Genomic DNA, 26,959 nt, shown 5'->3' with positions numbered 1-26,959 from the left:
ATTTCTTCTGGATGCACTGAAGTGAGACTCACAGGAAATGATTGGTCTTCGAGATTTAGGATGAAAAGAATCTTCCTTCTTGGGCACAATGAAATAAATGGAGTACCTGCCCTTTCCCCATTCCTCTCTTGGAACTAGAGTCACTGTGTCCAGATCAAGCAGGTTCAGAGTTGTCTACGGCCAGTTGCTTTACAGGATCTCTGCAAGGGGACTCCAAGAAGAAATCAGTGATAGGGCAAGAGAATTCTAGCTTGTATCCTTCTTTGATAACGTCCAGAATCCACTGGCGAGACACGATTCCAGTCCATTCCTCAAAAAAAGGCCAACCAACCCCTGATCCGAAGTGTCAAGGAATGGACCAGGACCCCATCATTGGGTGGAGGAGGCTATTCAAAATAGTACTTAGAACATAAGAATAGCCATACTGGGTCAGACCAATGGTTCATCTAGCCCACTATCCTGCTTCCAATAGTGGTGAATCCCCCTGGCAGAAACCCAGTTAGTAGCAACATTCCATGCTACCAATCCCTGGGCAAGCAGTGTTTTTCCCCATGTATCTCTCAATAGCAGACTATGGACTTTTCCTCCAGGAACTTGTCCAAACTTTTTTCAAACTCAATACACTAACTGCAATGAGTTCCAGAGCTAAACTATTCTTTGAGTGAAAAACACATTCTCCTATTTGTTTCATAAAAATCTTAAGACTTTCTTAATTCAGAAATTTTACGATACTTGAGATCTTCTCCTGTGTAATGATCTGTTTAAATCACTGTAATTCTGCTTTTTGCTAACCACAGTATACCACATCTTCCCTATGAAGTAAGAGCGATTAGATCACACTATAATGCCACTGACCGTGCCAGCTCAGAGGAAGCTGAACGTAAAGGACTAAATCCCAGTTATTTAGTGTGCAAATCTTAAGTACTTAACAGTAGAAGCTTTATCAGAAACAGTGCTGTCCAAGGACTTTTACAGAGCCGACTTTGATCTCTTCGGTATGCAACGTTCATGTTTACTAAAAGCTTTGATTTACTACCTTTTCTATAAAGACGTGCCAAAGTGGTTTACAATAAAATTAATGTTAATTAGAAAAGGAATACCAGTTATTGAAAGGACAGAATACAATCACTCCAAACATTAGTTTGAAGAAAAAAAAAGGGAGGGGGTTTAGAGTTTTAAATGTTGAACCTGGAAGCTATTAGGAATGGTTTAGACAGGTGGGGGTGGGGTTCGACTGGGTTGTTGGTCTTGGGCTACGGAGAAGTGCCGGTTTAGGGAGGTGGGGATATATTTGCTTACTTTATTTTTTTGTCTATTAGATTGTAAGCTCTTTGAGCAGGGACTGTCTTTCTTCTATGTTTGTACAGCGCTGTGTACGCCTTGTAGCGCTATAGAAATGCTAAATAGTAGTAGTAGTAGTAGTCTTTGAGATTCCGGAATCTTGCTGCTCTTTGTCCTTTTTTCCCTTATTTGTCCTGTCTGTCCTGATTAGATTGTAAGCTCTTTGAGCAGGGACTGTCTTTCTTCTGTTTGTGCAGCGCTGCGTACGCCTTGTAGCGCTATAGAAATGCTAAATAGTAGTAGTAGTAGTAGTAATCAGAGGTGATATTGTGATGTCATAATGCCTCAGGCCACCAATAAGAGCCAACCTCATCAGTGATGTCACAATGGCTTGATTGTCCTATACTTGGCTCACTTTTATTACATAGCTCTTTGAGCAGGGACTGTCTTTCTTCTGTTTGTGCAGCGCTGCGTACGCCTTGTAGCGCTATAGAAATGCTAAATAGTAGTAGTAGTAATCAGAGGTGATATTGTGATGTCATAATGCCTCAGGCCACCAATAAGAGCCAACCTCATCAGTGATGTCACAATGGCTTGATTGTCCTATACTTGGCTCACTTTTATTACATAGCTCTTTGAGCAGGGACTGTCTTTCTTCTGTTTGTGCAGCGCTGCGTACGCCTTGTAGCGCTATAGAAATGCTTAATAGTAGTAGTAGTAGTTTTGCAGTTTGAAAGTAGTTCTCTTAGGGTCCTCTATTTAGAGGACAGAAGGTGTTGGAAGCTGTTATTGTTAAATAACTCCAATGAGTGTTTATATAATTGGAAGGGGGAGGAATCAGGGAAGTTGGGGGGGGGGAGGGATAAATGTTGATGGCGAACTTGGTGTATTCCTTAGCTTTACTTGTTAATTATGAGACATGGCTGTAAGCTGAATTTGTTGACTTATGATGAATGTTGTTGTCAACATCAATAAAATTGTTGAAACAGTTTTAAATGTAGGCCCGTTCTGGACCAATGAATAAAGGCAGCTTGGACAGATTCATAACATGATTTCTTTTTTTTTTTTGCTGAGGAAAGAATTAAACGGTGGGCATCCAACAAACGGAGATTTATTAGGCAATTAGGTGCATAAGGGATAATGACCGAGGAGATATATAGAGGGGTTCCTACATGAAGCATTTTGTGGGTCAAGCAGAGTACTTCAAACCAACTATGGTAATTAATAGGGAGCCAGTTTAGTCTGCTGAGAAGTGGAGACACGTGATCTCTTTTGGGAATTACACCGGAAGCGAGCAGCAGAAATTTTGAAGAATCTGTAAATGAAGATGTTTAGGAGTTGCAGTAATCCAAAAGGGAAACAAGAAATGTGGTGAGTAGAGAAGGCCAGAAAATTACAAACGGACTGGAGGTATCTCAAGACAAAAAAAAAAAAAAAAAACCTTTATCTGGTAACCTGAAAAAAAAAAAAAAAAAAAGCTGATGCAGAAGGAAAGCCCAGGAAGAATGGAAAATCCCCTCCCAGAGGCTCAGTCACCTTTGAAGACTGTATTGTAACCAGACTGTCCCCCTCCCCCTCCTACATGAATGGGAAGCCTGGTTTGCATGGTGCACAGCTTCTGAGGAAATGCAGGAAGGCAAAATGGCTGTCATTCCTGTGCTTTCCAAGGGACAGTCATGGGCAGGACTAGCTGTTCCGGCCACCTATCTCATGTTCCAAGGCCAAAGAATCGTTATCCACCAATGTTTCCCATGGTTTGGGGCTTCCAGCTATGACTGTGGAGGGTTGGAATGTTAAGTCCTGACATGGTCCAGCACAACACATAGGATGATCCCTGCTTCACAGATTCAGCCAGAACCAACATCAAAGTAAGTGCCTCAGAGAGACCAGCCAGGCCAAAAAGGAAACCACTGTGCAAAGTGAACAAATAAGCATCGGCAACTGAAACCTCATTGGTAAGAGAAGCAACGTAGAAACAGGTGCCTGCAACTGCACTCAGCCAGCAGCACACTGTATCCTTTCCCCTTGAAGAAAATAGGAGAGAAGCAACATGGAAACAGGTGTTCCACGCCGGTGGGAGCATACTGTGTTCCACTGGAGCCCTCCAGGAGACAGAAGGCAAGTGGCTTATCCAGATGGGTTGTCTGCTGAAAGACCTTCTCCCTCTTTCCAACTGAAACTTCTCAAATTTTAATTATTTCCAGCAGAATGAAGGTGGAAGGGGGGGGGGGGGGTGGAAGATGACCCAGACCGCTGGGTGTATCCTTTGCAGACTACCATTTGCCCAGTGGACCCCTGAGCTCAACTGGCCACCAGCTAATTGGTCCAGGTATAGCCTCAACAACCTTAGTCCAGAATCTGCACTGCAAACCAACTTCCACCTGCTGGAGATAGAAAAATACTGACATGCCAGAGTTGCACAGTGGCCTTTTAGCACACTACATTGTTTTCCTATCACCACCTGCCAGCCAATGGTCAAAACACCTGCAAGTTCTGGGGCGACTATAGAAAACTAGCAAGCAAGATTTAATTTATCCACATATGTGTACGGTGCTACACACATTCAGCGGCACTACAGAAATTAGTAGTAGTAAAAAAATGATTGCATTCTGCAACCACTCCAGGTACTAACCTTCAATCAGCAACCAGTTGTTGATGACAGTCTGGATATTGGAGTAGAAAAGGCGAGTCACATCATGACCCATTTCCAGATAGGAGATATGGACCAAGGACCCAGCTGATGTCCCCAGGGACTTCTTGCACAGGATACCCATGATAAGCTCACCATTCTCCACAATGACCTGGAGATGAAGCATGGAATGGGGAAACCTCAGTTACAGAGAAATGACAAAGACTCAGAATATGCTCAGATAACCTGCAAAGAAGAGGGGAATACAGCAGTAATATATTACCTTGGTATCTCCAGGGGATATATGCTTGTAAGGACCACTGTCCTCATCATCAGGGTGGGTGCTGTGGGTTCGGATGCAGTTGATATGCCCAGGTACGATCAAGGAGAAGATCTGTTTCCCTGTCCAAAGTGGACGTGGCTTCAAGATTGCAGGCTGAGGAACTTTGCCATCCCAGGTGGACAAAAACATGAGCAAATTCATCACTTCACCCTGTAAGAATCAAGCGAAGACGGTAACAGTAAACCTAGGACCATCCCTCAGCCCCTCCATTAGAACTTTAAAGGCTGGTGTGTTAAGCTCTCCCTTTTCCTCACCCTCTCCAGGAAGACATCCCGCTTGGTGAATTTACGAACAGCTGTCAACGTGTCCTGCACAATACCCATGACAGGCCGGTTGGACTGGGGTGTGACGATCATCCTGGGCACCATGGCCAGTTCCTGGATCTCTGCCCGTGTCTCCAGAGACTGTGGCAGATGGAGGTTCATCTCATCCCCGTCAAAATCTGCATTGTATGGTGTCGTCACACTACGCACAATAGGAAAACAAGCCAATCAGCGAGCATACTTCATGTGTCCTTTCTCTATTTTAGTTCTTTATTGCATTCTAAACTTTTTATTTTTTACTTTTATTAAATCATTTGCATGGAAGATGCACAGATACACTTGATTTCTCCAGTTACAGGTACAAAAATACCCCACCTCTTGAAGCAAAACTGTGGCTCGACTCCAGGTTCTTCACCTACTTTACACCGAATACCCCAGATCAGAACCCTGATATTGTTATTTTTAGGTGTAATTTGATGTAAACCGCTCTGATATTCCTTTACAAAGAATAAAAATACTGTAGAACCACCTTTACTAAAGCAACGGATTCCATCCATATCAAAGCAAATCCAGTAACAATCTAGATTACGCACCCCCTCTAAGACTTAGCAGAACACATTAGGTTAAGTCACACCAATGATGTGAGCTTAATATGTAAGCTGGTTTGATTGGGATATTAACCGTGTACCCAGTATTTTCATGTCCACCTAGAGGAGAGGGTTGTTGTTACCTGAGATTCAGCCTGAATGTGGACCAGGGTAGAATGCGCACCCTGTGTCCCATCATAGACATTTTGTGCAATGTGGGTTGACGGTTGAAGATAACTATGTCCCCATCACACATGTGCCTCTCCACCTGCAGAGGGACAAAAAAGGATTCGATTACAAGTCATGAGGAGCAACCAAAACTCTCAAGATTTTCGTTTTTATTTAGTTCACGCTTTTTCAGTAGTCGATCAAAGCAAATTATATTCAGACATGCAAAGCTTATATCTAACTTTGCAGTACCTGAGGCCAGGGCCGCCAAGAGACTGAGCCAGGCCCGGGCCGCTGCCGCCCCCCCCCCCCTCCCAATTGCTACTCGGGCCGCCCGACACCGCAGTCCCTGGTCTCACCCGCCCGCGGCTCCGTCGACAGCCCCTCTCCGTCCGCCATCGGGCCCCCTGCATTCAAATCGATTCGGCAGTGCCTCACCTCTGTGTGAAAGCACAGCGGCAGATTGCCTCCCTTCAGGCCTTCCCTCCCTGTGTCCCACCCTCGTCTGATGTAACTTCCTGTTTCCGCAAGGGCAGGACACAGGTAGGGAAGGCCCGAAGGGAGGCGATCTGCCGCTGCGCTTTCACACGGAGGTGAGGCGCTGCCGAATCGATTTGAATGCAGGGGGCCTGGTGGCGGACGGAGAGGGGCTGTCGACAGGGCCGAGTGCAGGCGGGTAAGACCAGGGACTGCAGCGCCGGGCCCCCCCTTGGAGGCCTGGGTCCAGGGAATTTTGTCCCCCCTGCCTGAGGCAGTGGAAGAGTTAAGTGACTTGCCTGAGGTTACAAGGAGCTTCCCACAAGAGTATCCATAATGGTTATGTTTGTCCATCTACCAAGGTATAGTCTTCTAATAAGCAGAGTATGGAAAAACACTGCATATACTTTTTTGTGATACCTAGTTAGAGAGTGTATGGACTTGGCCTCCAGCTTGATTTTTTTTTTTCAATTACTATATTAACATGTCCATGGGAAAGCAAAACAACTGTAATAGCCATGGAGCAACAGTACGCAGTGAAGAGCTTACAGCGGGCTGCCTCACGACCCGGACTGGGCAGGCGAGATAGGCTGTAGCTCAGAGCTTGTAGTAGAGGCTGTGTAACTGGCAGGCCCTAGAGACTGAATTAGTTTGTGCACAGAATTCAGAGTGTAGGCGACTGCCTAGGGGCTCACATCCTTCCCCCGTGTTAACTAAAAGAGGTCTCAGGTGACGTGCTGCACTGTGCACTATTCTGCATGACATCTGTTGCTCACCTTGTAGCCTATCTGTAAGTGCAGATCACTTGGCTTGGGGTGGAAGCGTAGATCGATTCTATCGCCATTGTCCCGGATGATGTACTTGGCTCCTGGGTACTGGCTGTTTCCCCGGCGCACCAATTCCTGAAGCCTGAGAAGAAACGTGCCACAAACCACAGTCAATGCAAATAACTCACCAGCCTAAAAAGCACTGTAAGGGAGCTTAAGCTCATAACTCAGTTCAGACATTTAAGCTCAAGAGCAAAATTTTGCCCTACTTAAAAAGCCATGAGCAAGCTAGGTTGCTCACTTGTAATGGAGGTTCTCCACTGACAGTAGGCTAAGGGAAAGGGGATGGGATTTGGTATTCCGCCTTTCTGTGGTTAAAAATCAAAGCAGTTTACATATTATATACATAATTTTGTACCCAGGGCAATGGAGGGTTAAGCGACTTGCTCGGAGTCACAAGGAGCTGCAGTAGGAATCAAATTCGGCTCCCCTGTTTCTCAAGCCACTGTACTAAACCATTACGCTACTCCTCCACTCCAGCCAGCCACACAGGTGGTGTCACCACCTGATAGCACCGACTGGATCTGGTCCAGAGAAGCCCAAAAAGATCCAAAAATCTTTCTGGGCATGTGCAGAGGGCACCTCAGTGGTCAATACCACTTGTCACCCTACTTACCAGTCATTCCCACTGCTGAAGAACAGTAGAGAATTCAACCACAGGGGAGGTTAAAGAGGGGTTATGTGGCGGGGTTATTCTGCTGTTCATGGAAAAACCCCTGTTACAGGTAACCTAGCTTTCTCCCCCGGACAAGTTGCATAAGGCAGCCACACTGATGGCCAAGCCAAGGGTAAAAAGGGAGAAATAGGTTATGGGAAAACCCCTTGAACCCAGAAACTGCAAACAGGTTGATTTTTTATTTAAGGATCCAAGACCATAGACCACGGGCACCAAAATATATTGTTTGGACAAAAGAAATAAGGAATTAGCTGTATAGAGGGAAAAAAAGGTAGCATAGCGTCTGCCTCAGTGGATAGCAAAAATGTCAGACCAATCTGTGGCCATCTGGTATGGTCAGCCATCGCAAATAGGTCAATCTCCAGGGAACTCCAGCACTGAAAGATCTCTGGCAAATGTGAGCTCGAGAACCCACTCATGAAAGTTGCGGCATCTGCTGAGTGCGTGGGCTAGGAAGTTTTGCACAAGGTGATTTAATGACAGGAGGCAGAGTGACGTTATCTGGCCCTTAGTTGTATTTTAAGGAGATAAAGGAAGGTACCAGGAGCTGACTCAGGAACGTTAGGAATTTAGAGCAATGAGCTGTAGCTGGACAGGACAAAGAAACGGGGTAAAAAGTGGGAAAGATTATTCTGAAACTTGGGAAGGATGATAGGTGGAAAGTATAGATAGGCAGATGAGAAGGAGGGATAGCCGAGATTGGGTGGCAGAGTCGGTGGCAGGAGGCGGGGATAGTGCTGGGCAGACTTATACGGTCTGTGCCAGAGCCGGTGGTGGAAGGCGGGGCTGGTGGTTGGGAGGCGGGGATAGTGCTGGGCAGACTTATACGGACTGTGCCAGAGCTGGTGGTTGGGAGGCGGGACTGGAGGTTGGGAGGCGGGGATAGTGCTGGGCAGACTTGTACGGTCTGTGCCAGAGCCGGTGGTTGGGAGGCGGGGCTGGTGGTTGGGAGGCGGGGATAGTGCTGGGCAGACTTGTACGGTCTGTGCCAGAGCCGGTGGTTGGGAGGCGGGGCTGGTGGTTGGAAGGCGGGGATAGTGCTGGGCAGACTTATACGGTCTGTGCCAGAACCGGTGGTTGGGAGGCGGGACTGGTGGTTGGGAGGCGGGGATGGTGCTGGGCAGACTTATACGGTCTGTGCCAGAACCGGTGGTGGGAGGCGGGACTAGTGGTTGGGAGGTGGGGATAGTGCTGGGCAGACTTATACGGTCTGTGCCCTGAAGAGGACATGAACAAATCAAAGTAGGGCATACACAAAAAGGTGAAATTAGATCTTACCTGCTAATTTTCTTTCCTCTAGACCCTCCAGACCGGTCAAGACGCGTGGGTTATGTACTCCTACCAGCAGAGGGAGACTGAGAAAACACTGAGCTTTGAACACTGCCTATATAACCTGTGCAGTACATACAGTAGCCAGTATGCCACTCACAAAGCAGAGTAACAAAAAACACAACTTGAACTTTAACTAGCAACCCTGTACATGGCTTCCGCCAACTGCAAGAACAATCACTGTTTCTTTTATTTGCATTGTAAAGACTGTCAATTCGTGCTTCCACAGGTGGACTATCTGCAACGCCACACCTGCACCAGACCCAGACCAGCCAAAACCTGGTAACAAGAGTCTGAGATTATGACAATCAGCTGCCAAGAAATGCTCACCGAAAAACTACCCCCTGGCCTACAGTATATCTGGGCGGGCCCTTGACCGGTCTGGAGGGTCTAGAGGAAAGAAAATTAGCAGGTAAGATCTAATTTCACCTTCCTCAGCGACCCTCCAGACCGGTCAAGACGCGTGGGACGTACCAAAGCAGTAAATACCTTATGGGCGGGATCTACGAAGGCCAGAGGTCAACACTGCTGCTCCAAAACTCGCCTCTTCCTTCGCATGCACATCAATCCTATAATGCTTCACAAACGAATGCAACGAAGACCAAACCGCCGCCCGACAAATATCTGAAGGCGGAATCATACTATTCTCCGCCCAGGAGGCCGCAACTGCTCTGGTAGAATGAGCAGAAAACCCCTTAGGAACCTCACGGCCCTTCACCAAATAGGCCGACGCAATCGCCTCCTTCAACCATCTTGCTATAGTCGCCTTGGACGCCGCTGCGCCCCTTTTTGGGCCACCATGAAGCACGAACAAACGATCCGACACTCTGAATTCCTGAGTTCTAGACAGATAACACCGCAAGATGCGACGAACATCCAACTTCGCCAGCCGACGCTGTTCCGAATCTCCCTCCAAGTTACCTAAAACAGGCAACGAAATGACCTGATTAACATGAAACTCTGATACCACCTTTGGCAAAAAGGAAGGCACCGGCCTCAAAGACACCCTTTCCTTGGAAAAAGACAGAAAGGGCTCTCTACACGACAAAGCCTGCAATTCCGAGACTCTCCGAGCTGAGGTAATAGCTACCAGAAAAACCGCCTTCAAGGAAAGATCTTTGCAGGAAGCCGCAACCAAAGGTTCAAATGGAGGACTGACTAAGGCATCTAAAACGAGATTCAAATCCCACGGGGGAACCAACCGCCGACGAGGCGGCCGCAACAACTTCACACCCTTCAAAAAACGAACAACCTCCGGAATAGAAGCAATGGACTTCCCCTGAACCTTCCCCCGAAAACATGACAACGCTGCCACCTGAACCTTCAAGGTAGCCAAGGCCAGACCCCTGTCCAAACCATCCTGCAAAAATTCCAACACCTCTGCCACCGAGGAACGAAAAGGCATCACCGTCCGCTCTGCACACCAGTGCTCAAACAATCTCCAAACGCGAACATACGCCAAAGAGGTGGAGGTTCTGCGGGACTTCAACATTGTATCAATGACTCTGGCAGAAAACCCTTTCTTCCTCAACCTGTGCCTCTCAAGAGCCAAGCCATAAGTGAGAACCGAGCCGGGTCTGGCATAACTATCGGACCTTGACACAAGAGTACCGTTTCCGACAACTGAAGGGGCTTCGCGATCGCCAACCGCACCAGATCTCCGTACCACGGTCGACGCGGCCAGTTTGGAGCTATCAAAATTACCCGGCCTGAGTGCCGCTCGATGCGCTGAATTACTCGACCTACCAACGGCCACGGAGGAAACACATACAGCAATCCCTGCGGCCAGGGTAACAGCAGAGCGTCGAGACCCTCCGCACGCGGATCTCTCCAACGACTGAAAAACCTGGGGACTTGGGCATTGCGCGCCGTGGCCATCAGATCCATAACTGGCATACCCCAAACCGACACAATTCGGCCGAACACCGCCTGATGCAGAGACCACTCTCCGGGATCCAGAGTATGCCGGCTCAAAAAATCTGCGTCTACATTGTCCACCCCGGCCACATGAGCCGCCGAGAGCGCCTGAAGATGACCTTCCGCCCAGTGGCATAACAGTGCCGCCTCCTCCGCGACCGCCTGACTCTTTGTGCCCCCTTGCCGATTGACATAGGCCACGGCTGTGGCATTGTCGCAGAGCACTCTGACTGCCTTGTGGAGAAGCATTGACTGAAAACTCTGAAGAGCCAACCGAATGGCCCGAGTCTCCAACCGGTTGATGGACCACCTTGCTTCCGCCTGGGACCACCGCCCCTGCGCTACCTGACCGAGACAATGCGCTCCCCATCCTAGCAGGCTTGCGTCTGTGACAAGAACCACCCACTGAGGGGACTCCAACGGCATTCCCTTCTCCAGATTGCAAGTTCTGAGCCACCAACGGAGGCTGCGGCGGACAACCGGCGACATCGGCAGCCGTACCTCCAACTCCTGCGACAGGGGAGCCCACCGACTGAGGAGAGAGGACTGAAGCTGACGCATGTGCGCCCGGGCCCAAGGAACTACCTCTATGGTCGCCGCCATCATCCCCAGAACTTGCAGGTAAGCCCGGGCCGTCGGGGACGGCAGTGCAAGAAACCGCCGAATCAGGTCCTGCAACTTGCTGATTCTCGGGGGAGGCAAAAACACTCGGCCCGACCTCGTATCGAAGAGAACCCCCAGATACTCCAGAGCCTGCGAAGGTACCAACTGACTCTTGCTGAAATTCACCACCCAGCCCAGAGACTGGAGAAACTGTACCACACGCGACGTCGCCCCCTCGCTCTCCTCCCGGGACTTGGCCCGAATCAACCAATCGTCTAGATACGGGTGCACTACCCTGCCGACGCAACGCTGCCGCCACCACCACCATGACCTTGGAAAAGGTGCGGGGCGCAGTTGCCAGACCGAAGGGCAGGGCACAAAACTGAAAGTGCTTCCCCAAAACTACAAAGCGAAGAAACGCTGGTGTGCCGCTCGAATGGGAATGTGAAGATACGCCTCCGTCAAGTCCAGAGACGTTAGAAACTCTCCCTGCCGGACTGCAACAATGACCGACCGCAAGGTCTCCATGTGAAAAGAGGGAACTTTGAGCGCTGCATTGACTCGCTTTAGATCCAAAATAGGCCGAAAGGCATCCTCCTTCTTTGGCACCACAAAGTAAACTGAGTAACACCCCGAGCGTTGCTGAGCGGGCGGAACAGGGATCACTGCTCCCAGACTGAGCAGACGACGCAACGTGTCTCGTACTGCTGCTCTCTTGAGCCTCGAGTGACAAGGGGACTCCAGAAACCGTTCGGGCGGGGAGGTCTCGAACTCCAGGGCATAACCATCTCGAACCACTTCGAGAACCCACTGATCTGATGTGATGTGGACCCAGTTCTGGTAAAACTGACTCAGCCGAGCTCCTACACGCACCAGAACCTGGGTCCGCACACCTTCATTGGGCAATCCGCCCCGAGGGCTGACCTCCCCCGAACGAGCCCCGGCCTCCGCGACGACTCCCGCGAAAGGACTGGGTGCGCTGGAAAAACCTACCTCTAGAGGCCCCACTAAACCTACCAGGCCTATACCGTCGAGCCTCACTAAATCTACCTCGAGAGGAATTACCCCTAACTCCCAGCTTGGGACGAAAATCCGGGAGTCGAGGCACCTTTGCCTCAGTAAGGCCTTTCACTAACTTATCCAACTCTTCGCCAAAAAGCCTAGAACCCTTGAAGGGAAGAGAACACAACTTAGCCTTAGAGGCCGCATCCGCGACCCAACCTCTTAACCATAGAGCCCTACGCGCTCCCACTATCATAGCCATATTTTTAGCCGACGCACGCAACAAATCATACAGTGCGTAGGACAAAAAAGACGAACCCATCTCCAACTTGGCTAAATCCTGTAAACCCGAGGTCCCAAACTCCCCGGGATCATCCAGGAGCTTCTCGGCCCAGCGAAAACACGCCCGCGCCACCAGGCCCCCACACACCGAGGCCTGGAGAGCCAGCGCCGACAAGTCGAAGCTTCGCTTAAGAAATGCTTCCAATCTCCTATCCTGGGGTTCACGGAGTGCGGCCCCACCATCTACTGGGATAGCCGTCGCTTTAGTAACCGCTGTAACCACTGCATCTACCGTAGGAGCCTTAAGGGAATCCCTATCCTCCTGCGGCAGGGGATAAAGTCTCGCCATCGCCTTAGAAACCTTACACGGCGAATCTGGCGAATCCCATTCCTGGGAAATCATCTCCCTGAGATCCTTGTTCATAGGGAAGGTCCGCGCTCTACGCTGAATGCCTTTCACCAAGGGATCCTGCCCAGATTCACCTGACGCCACCTCAGGATTAAATTTAAGGGTAGCTGTGACCTGATCAATGAGCTCCGAAAGCTCATCCCTATGAAAAATCCTAACTACTGAGGGATCTTCTCCAGGAAGGGAGTCCACCGGATCTACCGGACCCTCAAACCCCTCAGACTCTCCCCCATCACTAAATGGGCCTTCCGTGCCCACCTGAGACAGACATTCCTCATCCTCTGTCCACTCTATCCGGGGTCTTTTAGGCAGCACGGGACTAACCCCCTCCACTCCCTGGGGGGGGGGCCGATTTCCAAGCCTGGAAAAGAGTCCATACAAACTCTGGAGGAAAGCTAACCCCTCCTGGACCCTCATTAGGCACTTTGTTTGTCCCCACGGGAGAAACTGTCTCAACCACAGAAGCCTCTGCACATCGTGCTGAATTCAAAATGGCGGCCGTTCCCGCCGAAACTGAAAGCGCCGATGCCGGACCCGCTTGAGTTGCCGCTGCTAAAGGGGCCGTCGATAATGCCGGGACTTCCGCGGTTAACTCCGGAGGAACTGCCTCCACCCGTTTGGGCTCGCCGCACAACCGACACTGACCACCCGGCGATTCGATGCCCCGGCGCGAGCACGCGCGACAACGGAGTAGTTTGCCCGCCATAACTATAAAGGTAAAGCCAGCGCTTCCCCTTACCGGCCCCAATGTCAGACAGGCTCCAGCAACACTGCTCTCTCGCTACTATGACGGAAAAGAACTGCCGTTCGTTCCGTACCAAATAAATAAATATATCTCTCTTAAAGAGACAGGAAACAGGTCTGGCAGCTGAAAATTGCAAGGCTCTCAAGGCTGCAGTACACAGACAGCAGCCGAGGCACAAAGCTGCCAGTAACCCAGTACTGGAGAGCAGCACAGGGGGAGGGACCCGCCAAAGCAGGTGTAACACCCCAGGGGGAACTACTGGGCCCCACCGGACCCAGGGCCCCGAAGCACTTTTTTTTTTTTTTTTTTCCGGCAAACCACGTACAGGATCCTTAAGGGATAAAACTCCCCTGAAAGAAAACCAAACTCCTTAATTCCTAAAATCAAAGCTACCTCACCAGACTATTGAAGACTGCACAGGCTGTCCTTCTACCTCTGCTGAGACTGAGAAAATACTGGCTACTGTATGTACTGCACAGGTTATATAGGCAGTGTTCAAAGCTCAGTGTTTTCTCAGTCTCCCTCTGCTGGTAGGAGTACATAACCCACGCGTCTTGACCGGTCTGGAGGGTCGCTGAGGAAGTAGCACATATGAGTTTGTCTTGTTGGGCAGACTGGATGGACCGTGCAGGTCTTTTTCTGCCGTCATTTACTATGTTACTATGATAGAGAGATGGGTGAAAAAAATACAAAATGAGAGAACACATTAGCCCCTGTGGGAGGATCTGGTGATCCTCTGGGGAGCCAGGTTTTTGCTAGTTCTTCCCAATTCTAATCTTTTCTAAGTATTAGTAGCTGCTTGCACTCTGCTTTCCCTTATTAATTGCTGTTTGGAGTGAAGAAAAAAAATGAGAAGTTGCTGACTTGATAATCGGTTGTGAGAGAATCATTTGGGTACGCTTCATACATCACAGAGGTGGTGTGAAGAAGGTAAATGAAGTGTACGCTCCAGCTGTGCTCTGGCGGTACATACGATACGGACGCTCAAATATTTGAAAAGGTATTAAATTTACAAACCTTTTCCGGAGATGGGAAGGTGGCCGAACTAGAGGACATGAACAGAGGTTGCGGGGTGGGGGAAGACAGGTCTCAGGAATTACTTTTTCATACACAGGGTGGTAGATACCTGGAATGCCCCCTCTCCCCCCCCCCCCCCCCCCCCCCGAGAGGTCGTGGAGATAAAAACAGTAACGGAATTCAAAAATACATGGGACAAACACAAAGGAATCCTGTATAGAAGGCATGAAATCAAACACATTTAGTATTGATTATAAATCCAGTACCACCAGTAACTGGAAAGCAAAAGTCAGTGTTGGGCAGACTTCTATGGTCTGTGCCCTGAAAATGGCAAGGGCAAATCAGGATCAAATATATGTTAGCATATCTTATGAGTTTATCTTGTTGGGCAGATTGGATGGACCGTACTTATCCGCCGTCATCTACTACGTTACTATACATTCTAAAGCACTAGTAAACTTTAACCCATGACAGACTAGAAACGTGAGAATTGAGACACCATGTATGCTCCAGACCTCCATCCCTTCCACCCCCCCCCCACCCCCAAAGAAGCTGTCATTCTCTCACCTGTCAATGTTGAAGGGTGTGACAATTTCTGGGAAGGTCATATTGGCAGCAATGGAGCGCGGCACCCCTACTTGATCGATGGAAAGATTGGGGTCTGGGGTAATAACTGTCCGGGCTGAGAAATCCACACGCTTGCCCATCAGGTTACCCCGCACTCGCCCTTCCTTGCCCTTCAGCCGCTGTTTGAGGGACTTCAAGGGTCGACCGGATTTCTGCATGGCCTGTGGATGTATGAAAGATCAAAATTATATCTAGGTCTTATGCTGTATTAATAGCAAAGCTATTAATATTTTGGTTAACCATAGTCAACAAAACTGCACAGAAATATAGACTACATCCAGGAGAAGCAACTACACTGCTCCCGTATCAGCTTCTCCCTTACCCTGGGCAGGCCTGGCAGCTCGTTGTCCACCATCGTGGCCACGTGGAACTGCAAGAGTTTAACGTCCTCTGCAATGACATGAGCCGCTGCACCGTTCTGCTCATTACGGCGGAGCTGGTTGTTAATCTTCACTACGTCGGCCAGCTTGTGCGTCAGGTCATCCTGGTTTCTGGCAGAGCCCTGCATGACAACAGCGGGTCGGACAGACAGCGGAGGGACCGGCAGCACAGTGACTATGAGCCATTCGGGACGGGCGTACTTGGGTTCCATACCCAGAATAAAGCACTCTTCATCTGAGATGCGCTTGAAGATCTCGTGCACCCGCTCGGGGCTGAGAAGGATCTTCTTCTCTTGAGAGTCCTCGTTCACGTGTTTCCACTCTGCGTACAGTTCCAGGCCCGAGCGTCTGATGAGGGGCTGGTAGCGACCACAGCCACCGTGGCCCTAGGAAGAAAGCATGGGGTTTGGGTGAGAGTGCAGATAAGGAATGCCTATTCCATAGACAGTAATTGAGTACACCATCCTAACAGCTGCTGCTGGTTATTTCACCGTCCCTACAGACACACCAAGGACTACAAAAATCAGTCAATAGTCACCCCAAGGTCCTCAAAAGTAAATGTATGATATTTTTACGTTAACAGCTGTGACCTTTTATTAGCAATGACAGTATATCAAGTACAACAATAAAAACAGTATGTGGTTCCATGTCTGCTGCCCCACCGTCCTCAGGATGCATTTCTGCTTAAGTTCCATATGTACAGGTACTTGGAAAATTTTACTAAAGCCCCCCTCCCCCCCACTTCCAGCACTACTAATCTTGCAAATTCACCCTGCAGAAGCCTCAAGAGATGATAAAAACTAAGCAGTGCTCCTTTGAACACTGCCCCAACATACACTACTAATATAGTTAAATAAGAAAGTAAACAGGACACAAAATCTACCAAGCCACCAAATTACAGCTGTCAAAACTGCAATCCTGTGAGGCTGCAAAGTAGCCTGGTTTTCATATCATCCTTACCGAACATTCAGAAAATATCTGAATACAATGGAAGTAATAGAGAATCCACAAACGTGGAGAACTCAACGAAGTCCCACGGATAGTCACAATACAACATGCTAGCGATCCGGCTCACGCTTCAGTACAAAGGTCTTTTTTTAAGACCACTACAATACAGACTATTTTACAACATTGCTAAATCTGGATCATCACTATCGTTCTCAACTCCAGTGTTTAGACTCCTGATGTAGGCCCTTTGGCCAAAACACAACGTTGTGTCGAGTCAATATACTGATTAATAAAGTTTGGTTCATCTTCACTCTGGGACACCTGTTTTTTTACCCACTGCTTTGTTGTACAATGGAAGTAGTGCATGCATGTATATTTAAATAGGGATATTCTGAAAATGCAGTACGACACCTCTGCTCATGTGTGGTTGAAGTCAAATGCTCTCTAGTCAAGCTAGAGCTGCTGCAGGTCTCATCTGCCCCTGCCCCTCCCCCTGCCTTCTTTTCATCTCACCTTCTCCTTGGTGATGTCCTCATCCCCTTCCGTCTGCTCCACGCCAAACTTGTTGTCCATCTCCTCGCCACCTTCACATATATTCTTGCCTTTGCAGAGATCATACACATGGGTCAACCGCTTCTTGGGCTGTCCTTTCGATTTGGTCAGAATGTCCTTGATCTTGGGATTGTTCTGAGAAAGGGGAGATAATAGAAGAAAAACGGTTAGAACAGGTGCTCAGAAGGGACATCTCTCCAGGCCCCTGGATTTAGTGCGCACAGCCAGAACACTACCAAGGATGGATTGCTGCTTTGAAAAACCGTTAAGGTGGTCACACTTTGGCCCCTTAGTTGAGCCAATGACCTACTGACTGGGGAAAAGGCAAATACCAGTGGGTTACAACATCAAAACGAGGAACTTTCTACTCACCGAATCTACCAGCAGCTTGGAACAGAAGAAGCAAACACAGCGGAGCACCTTCATAGTTTTTACTAGGAAACCGACATGGAAAACTGGCTTGGCCAGCTCAATGTGTCCAAAGTGACCTGGGCACTCTGTCATGTTCCCTAAGTAAAAAGGAACAAAAAAAAAAAAAAAAAAAAAAAGTTAACACAGACCTCAGACAGTATAGCCACTGAGCCCACAGCCTCTGTAACCATAACTATGGTCAACAGCCATTTGTTTTAGCCATTTATGCTATACTAGCCGTTAAGCCTGTAAAAACGGGCGAGTATTGCAGCCCTCCTCTCTCCCCTGGCCTCACCCCGTCCACCGATCCCCCCCCCCCCCATATCCAGCGACCCTCCTCTCTCCCTTGGCCTCCCCCCATGTCCAGCAACCCTCCTCTGTGCCCTGCTCTCACCCCAAGTCCAGCAGCCATGGCCTCTCCCCCCTGCCCTCCCCCCATGTCCAGCTACCCTTATCGCCGCCGCTCCCTCCCCCCTGAACTGACCTGCCAGCGTCTCTCACCTCCGTGTGAAAGCGCTACAGGCAGCAGCAGACCGTTCTGCTGCTGCCTGCAGCGCTTCCACACGGAGGTGAGAGGTGCTGTCAGGTCAGTGCAGGGGGCCTGATGAGGAGAGGGGGGGGGGCGGGAGCGGCGGAGGTTGTTTCGCGCGATGTTCCTTTCCAGGCGGCAACGTCCGACAATTCGACTCCGTTTCCCTCTCTGTTCCGCCCTCTGACATCTGTACTGCGCATTTGCAAGTGAGTACGGTCACTTGCCGTTTATATGTTTGATTACTATGTACTCTGATTTTCTTTGTGTTGTATTTATTCATTACCTATTGGTTTTTATTGTGTGTTTAAAGTTTAAAGTAAATGAGCAATAAAATATTTTATTTGAAATAGCTGAGATTACTTTTGTATGTTATCCTGGGGCTGTTATATCTTTGTTTGTATTTGTTTTGATTTGAATTTTATTGTTTTTACTTTATGTATGCGATATTGTAATCCACTTAGTTGTAGCTGGAATATAAATTTTGAAATAAATAAAATTGGTCTGCTCTCAAGATTTACATAATACTGAGATGACAGGCCGGAGATGTATATGCTAATTTGCACCTAGAAAAAAAAAAAAAGACCCCCCCCCCCCCTCCCAAATCACTTTTCAACTTGTTACCTGCACATGTCTGGCAGCGGCCTGTTCTCTCGATAACACCCTGACGGGGATCCATCAGACCTCCAAGTTTGGGGCGCCCACCTTCAGTAGTCTCGGGGTACTTTATGCCACCTTCTGTAACAGACATCCGTTTCTGGAATAACGAAAACAAGACATACTCAGATTAGGCACACCAAGGTTAAAGCACGTCCTGGAAGATTAAGTTAAAGCAGCTTATTTACCAGCTTTCTTTAAAAAGAGGGGAAACAACCAGAGAAACTGCTATGGGGAGAGGAAGAGCAGGTAAACGTAGGGAAAAGCAGAAGGCGAGAGTTACATAAAAAGGGGCAGCCAGAGGAAATTGCAAAACTTATGGAGGGGAGATAGATGGCATCAAACATAGCCCTGTAACAAGTGTTCCCCATGGACAGCAGGACAGAAATCCTCACAAGAGGGGACATCTGACAGTCCAGTTTTCTATTACGTCACCAGTTTCTCGGCAAGACGTTGTTGCATCGCCGAGCGGTACTTTATTTGGGAAGTTACAGTGGTTTAAACAGCCACGATTTTAAAATCTTCTCTAAGCCAAGCCTTTTCACAATATTCCAGCAGATTCTTTGTGCCGAAACACGGCTGTGTTGGGTCGTTTTATGACGTTTGTAATAAAGACTCTGATATTTTGATATCCTCATCGAGTCTGCCTTACTTTGTTTTGTTGCTCACGTTTGCGTGAGGTTCTTTTCCTTTTTTTTTTTGTTTTTTTTCCCTGCAGTGAAAGCTAACAGCATCAGTTTATCCTTGAATCCCACTACACCCAAAACCTGTCTATTGAACAGGGCCACCTCTGCATTCTCAGTAACAGTTACAAATGAATACAAGAAAAGACACTCCTCCAAAACGTCTCTTAGGGCAGGTCCACCATATATGAAAATAAGTGCCCCAACGGGGCGATTCTGCCCAAGTTATGTCTAGCACAGTGGGCCAATGAATTCATTATAATGAAAGGCTTAAGCTCGACTTTGGGTAATTTATAATGAATCTCAGCTGAAAGCTAATAAAGCTGAAAGTTCTAACAAGCCTCCAAAGAATTCCTGTGGCACAGAGAAAAAGCAGACAAAAGCCAAAATAGAAGAGAAAAGGCTAAAAAGCAACCAAGAGAGACTAGTGGGCTCACTTCCTACCTGCTGGGAGACTGAGAAAATACTGAGGTTAGGTCACGCGACCAGGGCTCCCATTGGCTCGCTACAGTCTTTTCTCAGTCTCCAACCTGCTGGAAGGTGAGCACAACCCATCAGTCCAATCCTGGGCCGGTCCGGAGGGATGCTAAGGAACGATGTGTTCAGTTTTGGAGGCTGTATCTTGCTAAAGAAGTAAAAAGTTTGGAAGCGGTAAAAGAAAAGCTACAAAAATGGTATGGGATTTGCGTTGCAAACCGTATGAGAGACTTGCTGACCTGAACATGTATACCTTGGAAGAAAAGAGAAACAGGGGTGACAAGATACAGATGTTCAAATGTTTGAAAGGTATTAATCCGCAAATGAACCTTGTCCGAAGTCAGGAAGGCGGTAAAACTAGAGGACATGAATGAGGTTGAAGGGGGGCAAACTCAGGAGTACTGTCAGGGAGTTTTTTTTTCACGGAGAGGGTGGTGGATATGTGGAATGCCCTCCCGCGGGAGGTGGTGGAGATGAAAACGGTAATGGAATTCAAACATGCGTGGGATAAACACAAAGGACTCCTGTTTTCAAGGAATGGATCCAAGGAATCTTAGCGGAGATTAGGTGGCAAAGCCAGTAATAGGAAACAAAATCTGTGCTGGGCAGACTTCTACGGTCTATGCCCTGATCGTGACTGAATAGCTAGGGATGGCTGGAGTGTAAATTTTAAGGGGCTTCAACATTAGCTTCAGAACTTAGTGCAAGAAGAGAGTGCTGGGCAGACTTCTACGGTCTGTGCCCCAAGAATGGCAAGGACAAATCAAACTCGGGTATACATATAAAGTATCACATACTATGTAAAATGAGTTTATCTTGTTGGGCAGACTGGATGGACCGTAAGGTCTTTATCTGCCGTCATTTACTATGACTTGGTCTGTCCCAAGTGGTAATCCTTATGTACTTATGTAAAATATCCAGCATTTCAGCCCTGGGTTCCTTAACTGAAAAGGAATGGACCATGCCATTTCCTTGGCAAAATTTATGGAGAAATAGTCTGGAGGATTATCTTCTTTTTGTGGTGGAGAGGATCCAAGGCGTAAACCTATGGAGCCCATCTCTTCAGAGAATTCTGTTGTCTCATTGTGCAAATTCCAGGACTACTCAAATTCCAAATCGGAAAAGTACATACCTAGTTAGCAGTCAAGGCCTGAGCAAGAGTTCCTCTTGACTACTTGGCCCTAGACCTTGAAGTCAATGCCACTTTAGGGTAGATTCCTCTCCTGATGCACTTAATACCAACATCAGGTCAGCTTACTGATTCTAAGACCCTCCGATACCTCATCAGTGATACATTTCCAGGTACATAATGCATCTTGATTAATATTACTTCAGGCTGTCTCGAAGAAGATGCTGCCTTTGCCAAAACATGGAATCAAGCTAAACGCTGGACAAGCCTCTCCTCGATCCTTTTGTTCAGTTGCCGAATTGAATATTTATTGCATTTGTATCCCACATTATCCCACCTCTTTGCAGGCTCAATGTGGCTTACAATTCGTCGTGGATATTGGAAATAGAAAAGAATATACATTTGGTTTATGGAGGTTTACATGGTGGTGAAGTACATGGTTGTATTACAGCAAAAGACGTTATAAGACATTCCTGTTTATATTAAAGATTATACAGTTACATGTGTTGATCTTTGTGATAAATCTTGTCAAAGAGATAAGTTTTCAGTAGTACTGCCTAAGCCAACACTAGATGGGGTGCAGCAGTAGAAGACACATTATACTTGGGTCACCTGAGGAGTCGACCCAACAGTTGGCAAAAAATATCTGCTTCCAGAATCACGCTCTGCCAAAGACTGATACCTATTCACCTCCATTCCATGTATACCATCAACATCCTTCGACATAAGTCCAAAAGAGGTGGAATCCTTTTCTTTCTTTGGGTGGGTTTTAGTAGATGTTTGATCCCAACAAGCTCATTGATATCAATGGAGATTGAGGTCCCCTCAATGTAGATGCATCCTCAGTAATCTGATGCACCTTTTGGGTACCTTCTATATCAGACTAACTGAAGAGCCTTTGCTTCTGCTCATCACAAACCAAGAAGACCTCTATGTGTAATGTCCTGATCTGGGCCCAGGCACATCTAGGACGAATTATGAGAATCAGCTCCAGATGTTCATCTTGCATTTATTGAAGCCACTGGGGAGTTGGGATGTGCTGAAAATTATGGCCAAAGCAAAAATCAAATGACTTGATGCTGAAGGCCAAAAATCAGTCCCAAACTGCCTTGGTACACCAGGATCAGTGACAATAGAAAAACATCCAAAAACCTGCCTAATGGCACTGGCATGAAGTGTAAGCTACAGCTCTGCAGGCTGCCAAATTACTTGTCAGCCTTGCTGTGTTTCTATATCCTCAGTTGTGTGTTTTGCCTTACTAAAACAGTGACGTGCAAGGGAAAGATCAGGGCTTACCCCCTTAGTCTCCTTTTTCCCAGCACAGATGAATGAATTAATCTCTTAACCCTATGAACTCATATCAGGGTTGGCAGTGACTTTCCAACCTTGAATTCAAGTTTGAGCCCCAATCTGCAAATGACTCTCAATGAACTAGGATGACAGTACCTACCACCAATCGCTTGGACGCTGCTGACACACTGGTTGCTTAACTGTCACAGGGCGTTCTACGAGGATGAGGAGTGCGCCTTTGCACATGCCCAGAAAGTTCTCTTGAGTTTTCTGGGCTCTGGTACAGCAGATCTAACAGGCAGCGTAACAATTTCAGCTACGCATGGCTGCTTTATCTGGCATGTCCACAGAAAATTGGTGCAAGTGAATGAGCGAGGGGGAGGAGGGCTGAATAGATCACCAGCAATATTAGCTGGTAACTGGAAGGGGTGAGACACACTTCAGAGGCCCTGCCTCAGTGGGTGAAGTTGAGAGCTGGTGGAGCTGAGCAAAACCAGGCCAACATTGTGGATGCATCAACAATAACAGTTACCCCAGAAGCACTGCAGAAGGTCAGTACGCTTGTTAAAACCTTCAACGACAACACTAGATCTGCCTAATCCCACACCACCATACATCATGTAAAGTTCAGAAATGGAAACTATTAACCTCTCTCACAATATGGAGTAGCAGCCTAGTGGTTAGTGCAGTGGACTTTGCTCCTGAGGAACTGAGTTCGATTCCCACTGCAGCGCCTTGTGACTCTGGGTAAGTCACTTAACCCTCCATTGCCCCTGGTACAAATAAATACCTGAATAAATGTAAACCGCTTTGAATGTAGTTGCAAAAACCTAGTCCCATTTCCCTTTCCCTTATATATCAACCTAAGCATTTATTGTACTTCTGTATTATGTACTCTACAAATCTAGATTTTTGTAACCGCCTTTTTAGCAATATGTAAGCCACATTGAACCTGCCATACGGTGGGAAAATGTGGGATACGAATCAATTTGTGGACTTGAGTATGAGTAATGGAAATAATTTTTTTCTTCTATTTACTTTGTAATGCTTTAGTTAATATTGCTATATGTTTAATGTTACCATACTATTCGGTACAAGCAGATTTTTTTTCTTGCTTGTTTAATTATTGAAATATTGATATGATAAATATATAAAAAAAGGAAAATGTGGGATACAAATGCAATAAATAGACTGCCATAGTACAGCTGGAAAGAACCGTTTCCAGTAATTTGGGAAATGAGAGTCTGCAGAATTCAAAACCAGAAGGCCTGTGCCGATTGCTTGAGACTATTTATTTGTTGCATTTGTATCCCACATTTTCCCACCTATCTGCAGACTCAGTGTGGCTTACAATAATAAATCTTGACAATCGCCAATCAAGAATAGATAAAACAATTGGTTACTAAAGAACAAGTGTAACACAATGGATATAATCAATTCAATAAATCAGAAAACAGACAGATTATCTAGTAAGTAGTGATGTGTTGGAGTTTCTATTATTGATTTTCATGATAAGTCTTGTTAAAAGGGTAGGTCTTTAGTGATTTTTGAAAGTTGATAAGGTAGTGAATATTTTTAGGTCAAGTGGTAATGTGTTGCGATTATAAGCCAGAAACTGGGTCCGGCTATAACAAAATAATAGCGTACTTTCTAATATTACAATAATTCTCCAGCATTTTTCAAGCGTGTCAGTTTGAAATTTTACCAACTCTTCTAGATTTTCTATAGCTCTTCCTGTGTGTAGGCCTGTGGGAATAATTTGTTATTAAAAAAAAAAAAAAAAATCACAAACCTTCCTACTTTTACTCCCCACTACCAGATAAGAACATAAGAATAGCCGTACTGGGTCAGACCAATGGTCCATCTAGCCCGCAACAGTGGTCATTCCAAGTCACAAGTACCTAGCAGAAATCCAATTAGTAGCAACACTGAATGCTACCATGTTATTTAGCTGCAAACAAATGAGGTGGGGCTTGAAGACCTGCAGCAAACCAAACTTTCAGAACATAGACAAGCCCTACATGATATTTAGGGGATGAGAAGAACTATACATCTGTTTACACTGGTATTAGAGCCAGAAAAAGCTTGGATCCTGCGACTATTTTCATGAGGGAGGTTTTGGGATACTGGATATGGGTATTTCTTGACATGTCATATTATACAAGCTAAGAGTAAACAAGGTCTTTTAATATGCCAAGAGAGAGAAAGAGATCCTTGACCTTTTTTCCAAGTAAATGTTTAAGTGTGAAAATCAATATGTATTTATAATGCCAAAGAGTCTTTGTAAGATCCATTTTCTGTAGTTCAATTATATCTTGATTGAAGATAGCTACAATTTTTTTTTTAATTTGATGCATTTTTCCTTTTTTGTGTAAATGTTTAATACCAGCTTTATTTCCTAACTGGTTTCCCTCACGCTGGTGGGCTTATAGGATGCCTGAGATTTTTCTTCTAGTCTTTCCCAAAAGCAGATATTATGTGGATGACGGCAGATAAAAGACCAATATGGTGCATCCAGTCTGTGAAGTGGGGTTGCCAGTACCTGCCAAGAAGTGCAGGTTACTTTTCCTGTGGTTCTTAGGTTAGGCATAACAGGTATTCCACTGCTGTTTTGCATTTAGATGGTCCATTCTTTGCTTCCACCCTCTTAGCCTTTAGGGGTCCACTGTGTTTATCCCACTCCTTTTTTGAATTCTGGCCTTTACCACCTCTTTCCGGAGAGCATTCCAGGTATCCATGAAGAAATATTTCTTGAGGTTGCTTTTGATTCTACCTCCTTGTAACTTCACGCCAGTTTACGCTTATTTGAAAATGACTTATTTGTTCTGTAATACCTTTCAAACTGTAATTTTTATAAGTGCTGCGTTATCAGTATGCTGCTTCTTTATCCAGTTGACGTTAAAGATTTTTAAATACTGTAATAAAGTGAAAGGAGGCAGAGTGCTGCATATACACTATATCAGGGTCAAAAGCTCTTTGCTCCTAAAGGGACGCTTGCTGTGCTAAATGTTGTTGGACGACATCAACCACTTGCAAGATTCTTAGTATCCTCTTTGTCCTCAGATTTAACAAAAATAAATAAATAGCAATACCATGACACAAAGACAAAAAAAAAGATAGATATTTGAAACAAGAACTGAAGCTGTCAATCACATTTAGGATAGTTATCACAGGTTATTGGAGCCTAAAAATGTTTACCATGGGGAAAGGGGGAAGCAGAATTCCCCTTGCCCTACATATAGGTAAATGGCCAAAATTTTAGACTTAAATTAGTTCCCAAATGAAAACATAGGCACCTGGCTTAGGTGCTTAAATTTAAAGATTAGCTTTAGTTATATCAGTTTTATTGTTTACAATTATAACTACACTTAATTAAAGCTGTAAAAACAGAGATAAAACATTTCTACCAAAACTTCTAAACTGAGATGAACAAGCAAACATGTCACCAATTAGTCATAGGCAAGACAACACCAAAAACATATTTAAGGCTACAGCTAACTCCCTAACAAGGAAGAGACACTATACCATACACCCATTCCCAAGGTGCCAAAGGGTAAGACATTCAAGCCCTGTGCACTGAACAGATCAAAATAAACCCCCTCAAGTGACACTTTTTGGAGAAAGTGCTCTGGCCCAATTTGAACATAACCATTGGTAAAAGAATCCCCCCCTCCCTCCCTCCCTGTGTCAATACATCACACACTAGATCTGGCATCCCATTTCTCTCCCTCATCAACCCACACAGGCCAAACTTTAATTCACAGAAGGTAGTGTCTGATGCATAAAAAAAGGAGGAAGGGGGTGGATAGGATGCCCATATAACCCTCTTTCACACATGGCAGGGGGGGCATGTTTTTTGCTCTTTAATTGTTAAAGGGCAAAGAAACTCCACCCATCTTCAACTGATGAAAAGTTAAAAGTCCCCCCATAAGCCCTCTTTCCCACCACCACCAATGAGCAAAAACAGTACCAACACCCCCACTAGCAAAGATAAATAACCAGGATGCGAGATATCGATTCTCTTCCAAACAGATCCAATATATCAACAGCCCAGAAGCATCCCAACACTCTCACTCCCTACGGTGGGCCCAAATTAACTAGTGCATCAAAGGTAACTCTGCTGCCCCCTTGCCCCAGGTCAAAGGGTAAAGACACAACCCCTCCCCGCTCCCAGACTCCCCATGCGCCCCTGCTCATCCGGAGCCACGCACCAGCTCATCGGGGCTGAGGACGCCAAACTGCACCCGCTTGATGGTGCGCAGCGGGCATGCGCTGTCGCCCGAGGGCGGGCCGTGCATCGTCGCGGCTTCAGACAGCAGCTGACTGCGGCAAGGGTTCCGAAACCGACTTCTCTGTCACTCGGAAACCCACAGTGGGGTTCTCGGTCACTACAATGAACCACCAGCAGCCGTAAAAACAGGAAAACAAACGAGCGCGTCGCGGACAGAGGCGAGCTCCCTTCCCTTTCCAGTCCGCCTCCTCCGCGCCTCTCAGCGCTACTGAGGCGCTAGCCGCCGCGGCGCGCCTTTATATAAGCTCCCGAGTGGCTGCTACGGGGTTTCCTGCCCTTTCCGGCAGAGGGAGGAACACGACGAGCCAACCAGAGTGGCTCGCCGCTACTAGCTAGCAGGAAAAGGAGGAGGCGGGTCTACGTTGACGTCAGACGCAAGCGAAAGGTGGAGCAGACAGTGGCGGAAGAGGAATGTTTAATGCTAATGAGA

At 46.9% G+C, this 26,959-nt stretch overlaps 1 protein-coding gene across 1 annotated transcript in view; it reads right to left on the bottom strand.

Moving 5' to 3' along the window:
* Nucleotides 1-26,718, bottom strand: part of POLR2A (RNA polymerase II subunit A) — a 39,694-nt gene extending 12,976 nt beyond the window's left edge. Inside the window, exons 1-11 of the mRNA XM_030186343.1 lie at nucleotides 26,450-26,718; nucleotides 18,627-18,759; nucleotides 17,435-17,571; nucleotides 17,024-17,197; nucleotides 15,505-15,948; nucleotides 15,123-15,343; nucleotides 6,525-6,657; nucleotides 5,247-5,371; nucleotides 4,508-4,718; nucleotides 4,194-4,403; nucleotides 3,914-4,082 (exon numbers count right to left, since the gene is read on the bottom strand). Of these exons, the coding sequence (XP_030042203.1) occupies nucleotides 3,914-4,082; nucleotides 4,194-4,403; nucleotides 4,508-4,718; nucleotides 5,247-5,371; nucleotides 6,525-6,657; nucleotides 15,123-15,343; nucleotides 15,505-15,948; nucleotides 17,024-17,197; nucleotides 17,435-17,571; nucleotides 18,627-18,759; nucleotides 26,450-26,536 (2,044 nt within the window). The 5' untranslated portion in view covers nucleotides 26,537-26,718. The remainder of the gene's footprint in view (nucleotides 1-3,913; nucleotides 4,083-4,193; nucleotides 4,404-4,507; nucleotides 4,719-5,246; nucleotides 5,372-6,524; nucleotides 6,658-15,122; nucleotides 15,344-15,504; nucleotides 15,949-17,023; nucleotides 17,198-17,434; nucleotides 17,572-18,626; nucleotides 18,760-26,449) is intronic.
* Nucleotides 26,719-26,959: the final 241 nt, after the last annotated feature.

The sequence above is a fragment of the Microcaecilia unicolor genome, chromosome 14 (assembly GCF_901765095.1).
Source record: "Microcaecilia unicolor chromosome 14, aMicUni1.1, whole genome shotgun sequence".
In the NCBI taxonomy this organism is placed as follows: Eukaryota; Metazoa; Chordata; class Amphibia; order Gymnophiona; family Siphonopidae; genus Microcaecilia; species Microcaecilia unicolor.
Note: the sequence above shows the minus strand (reverse complement) of the source record. Positions and strands in the feature narration are given on the sequence as shown.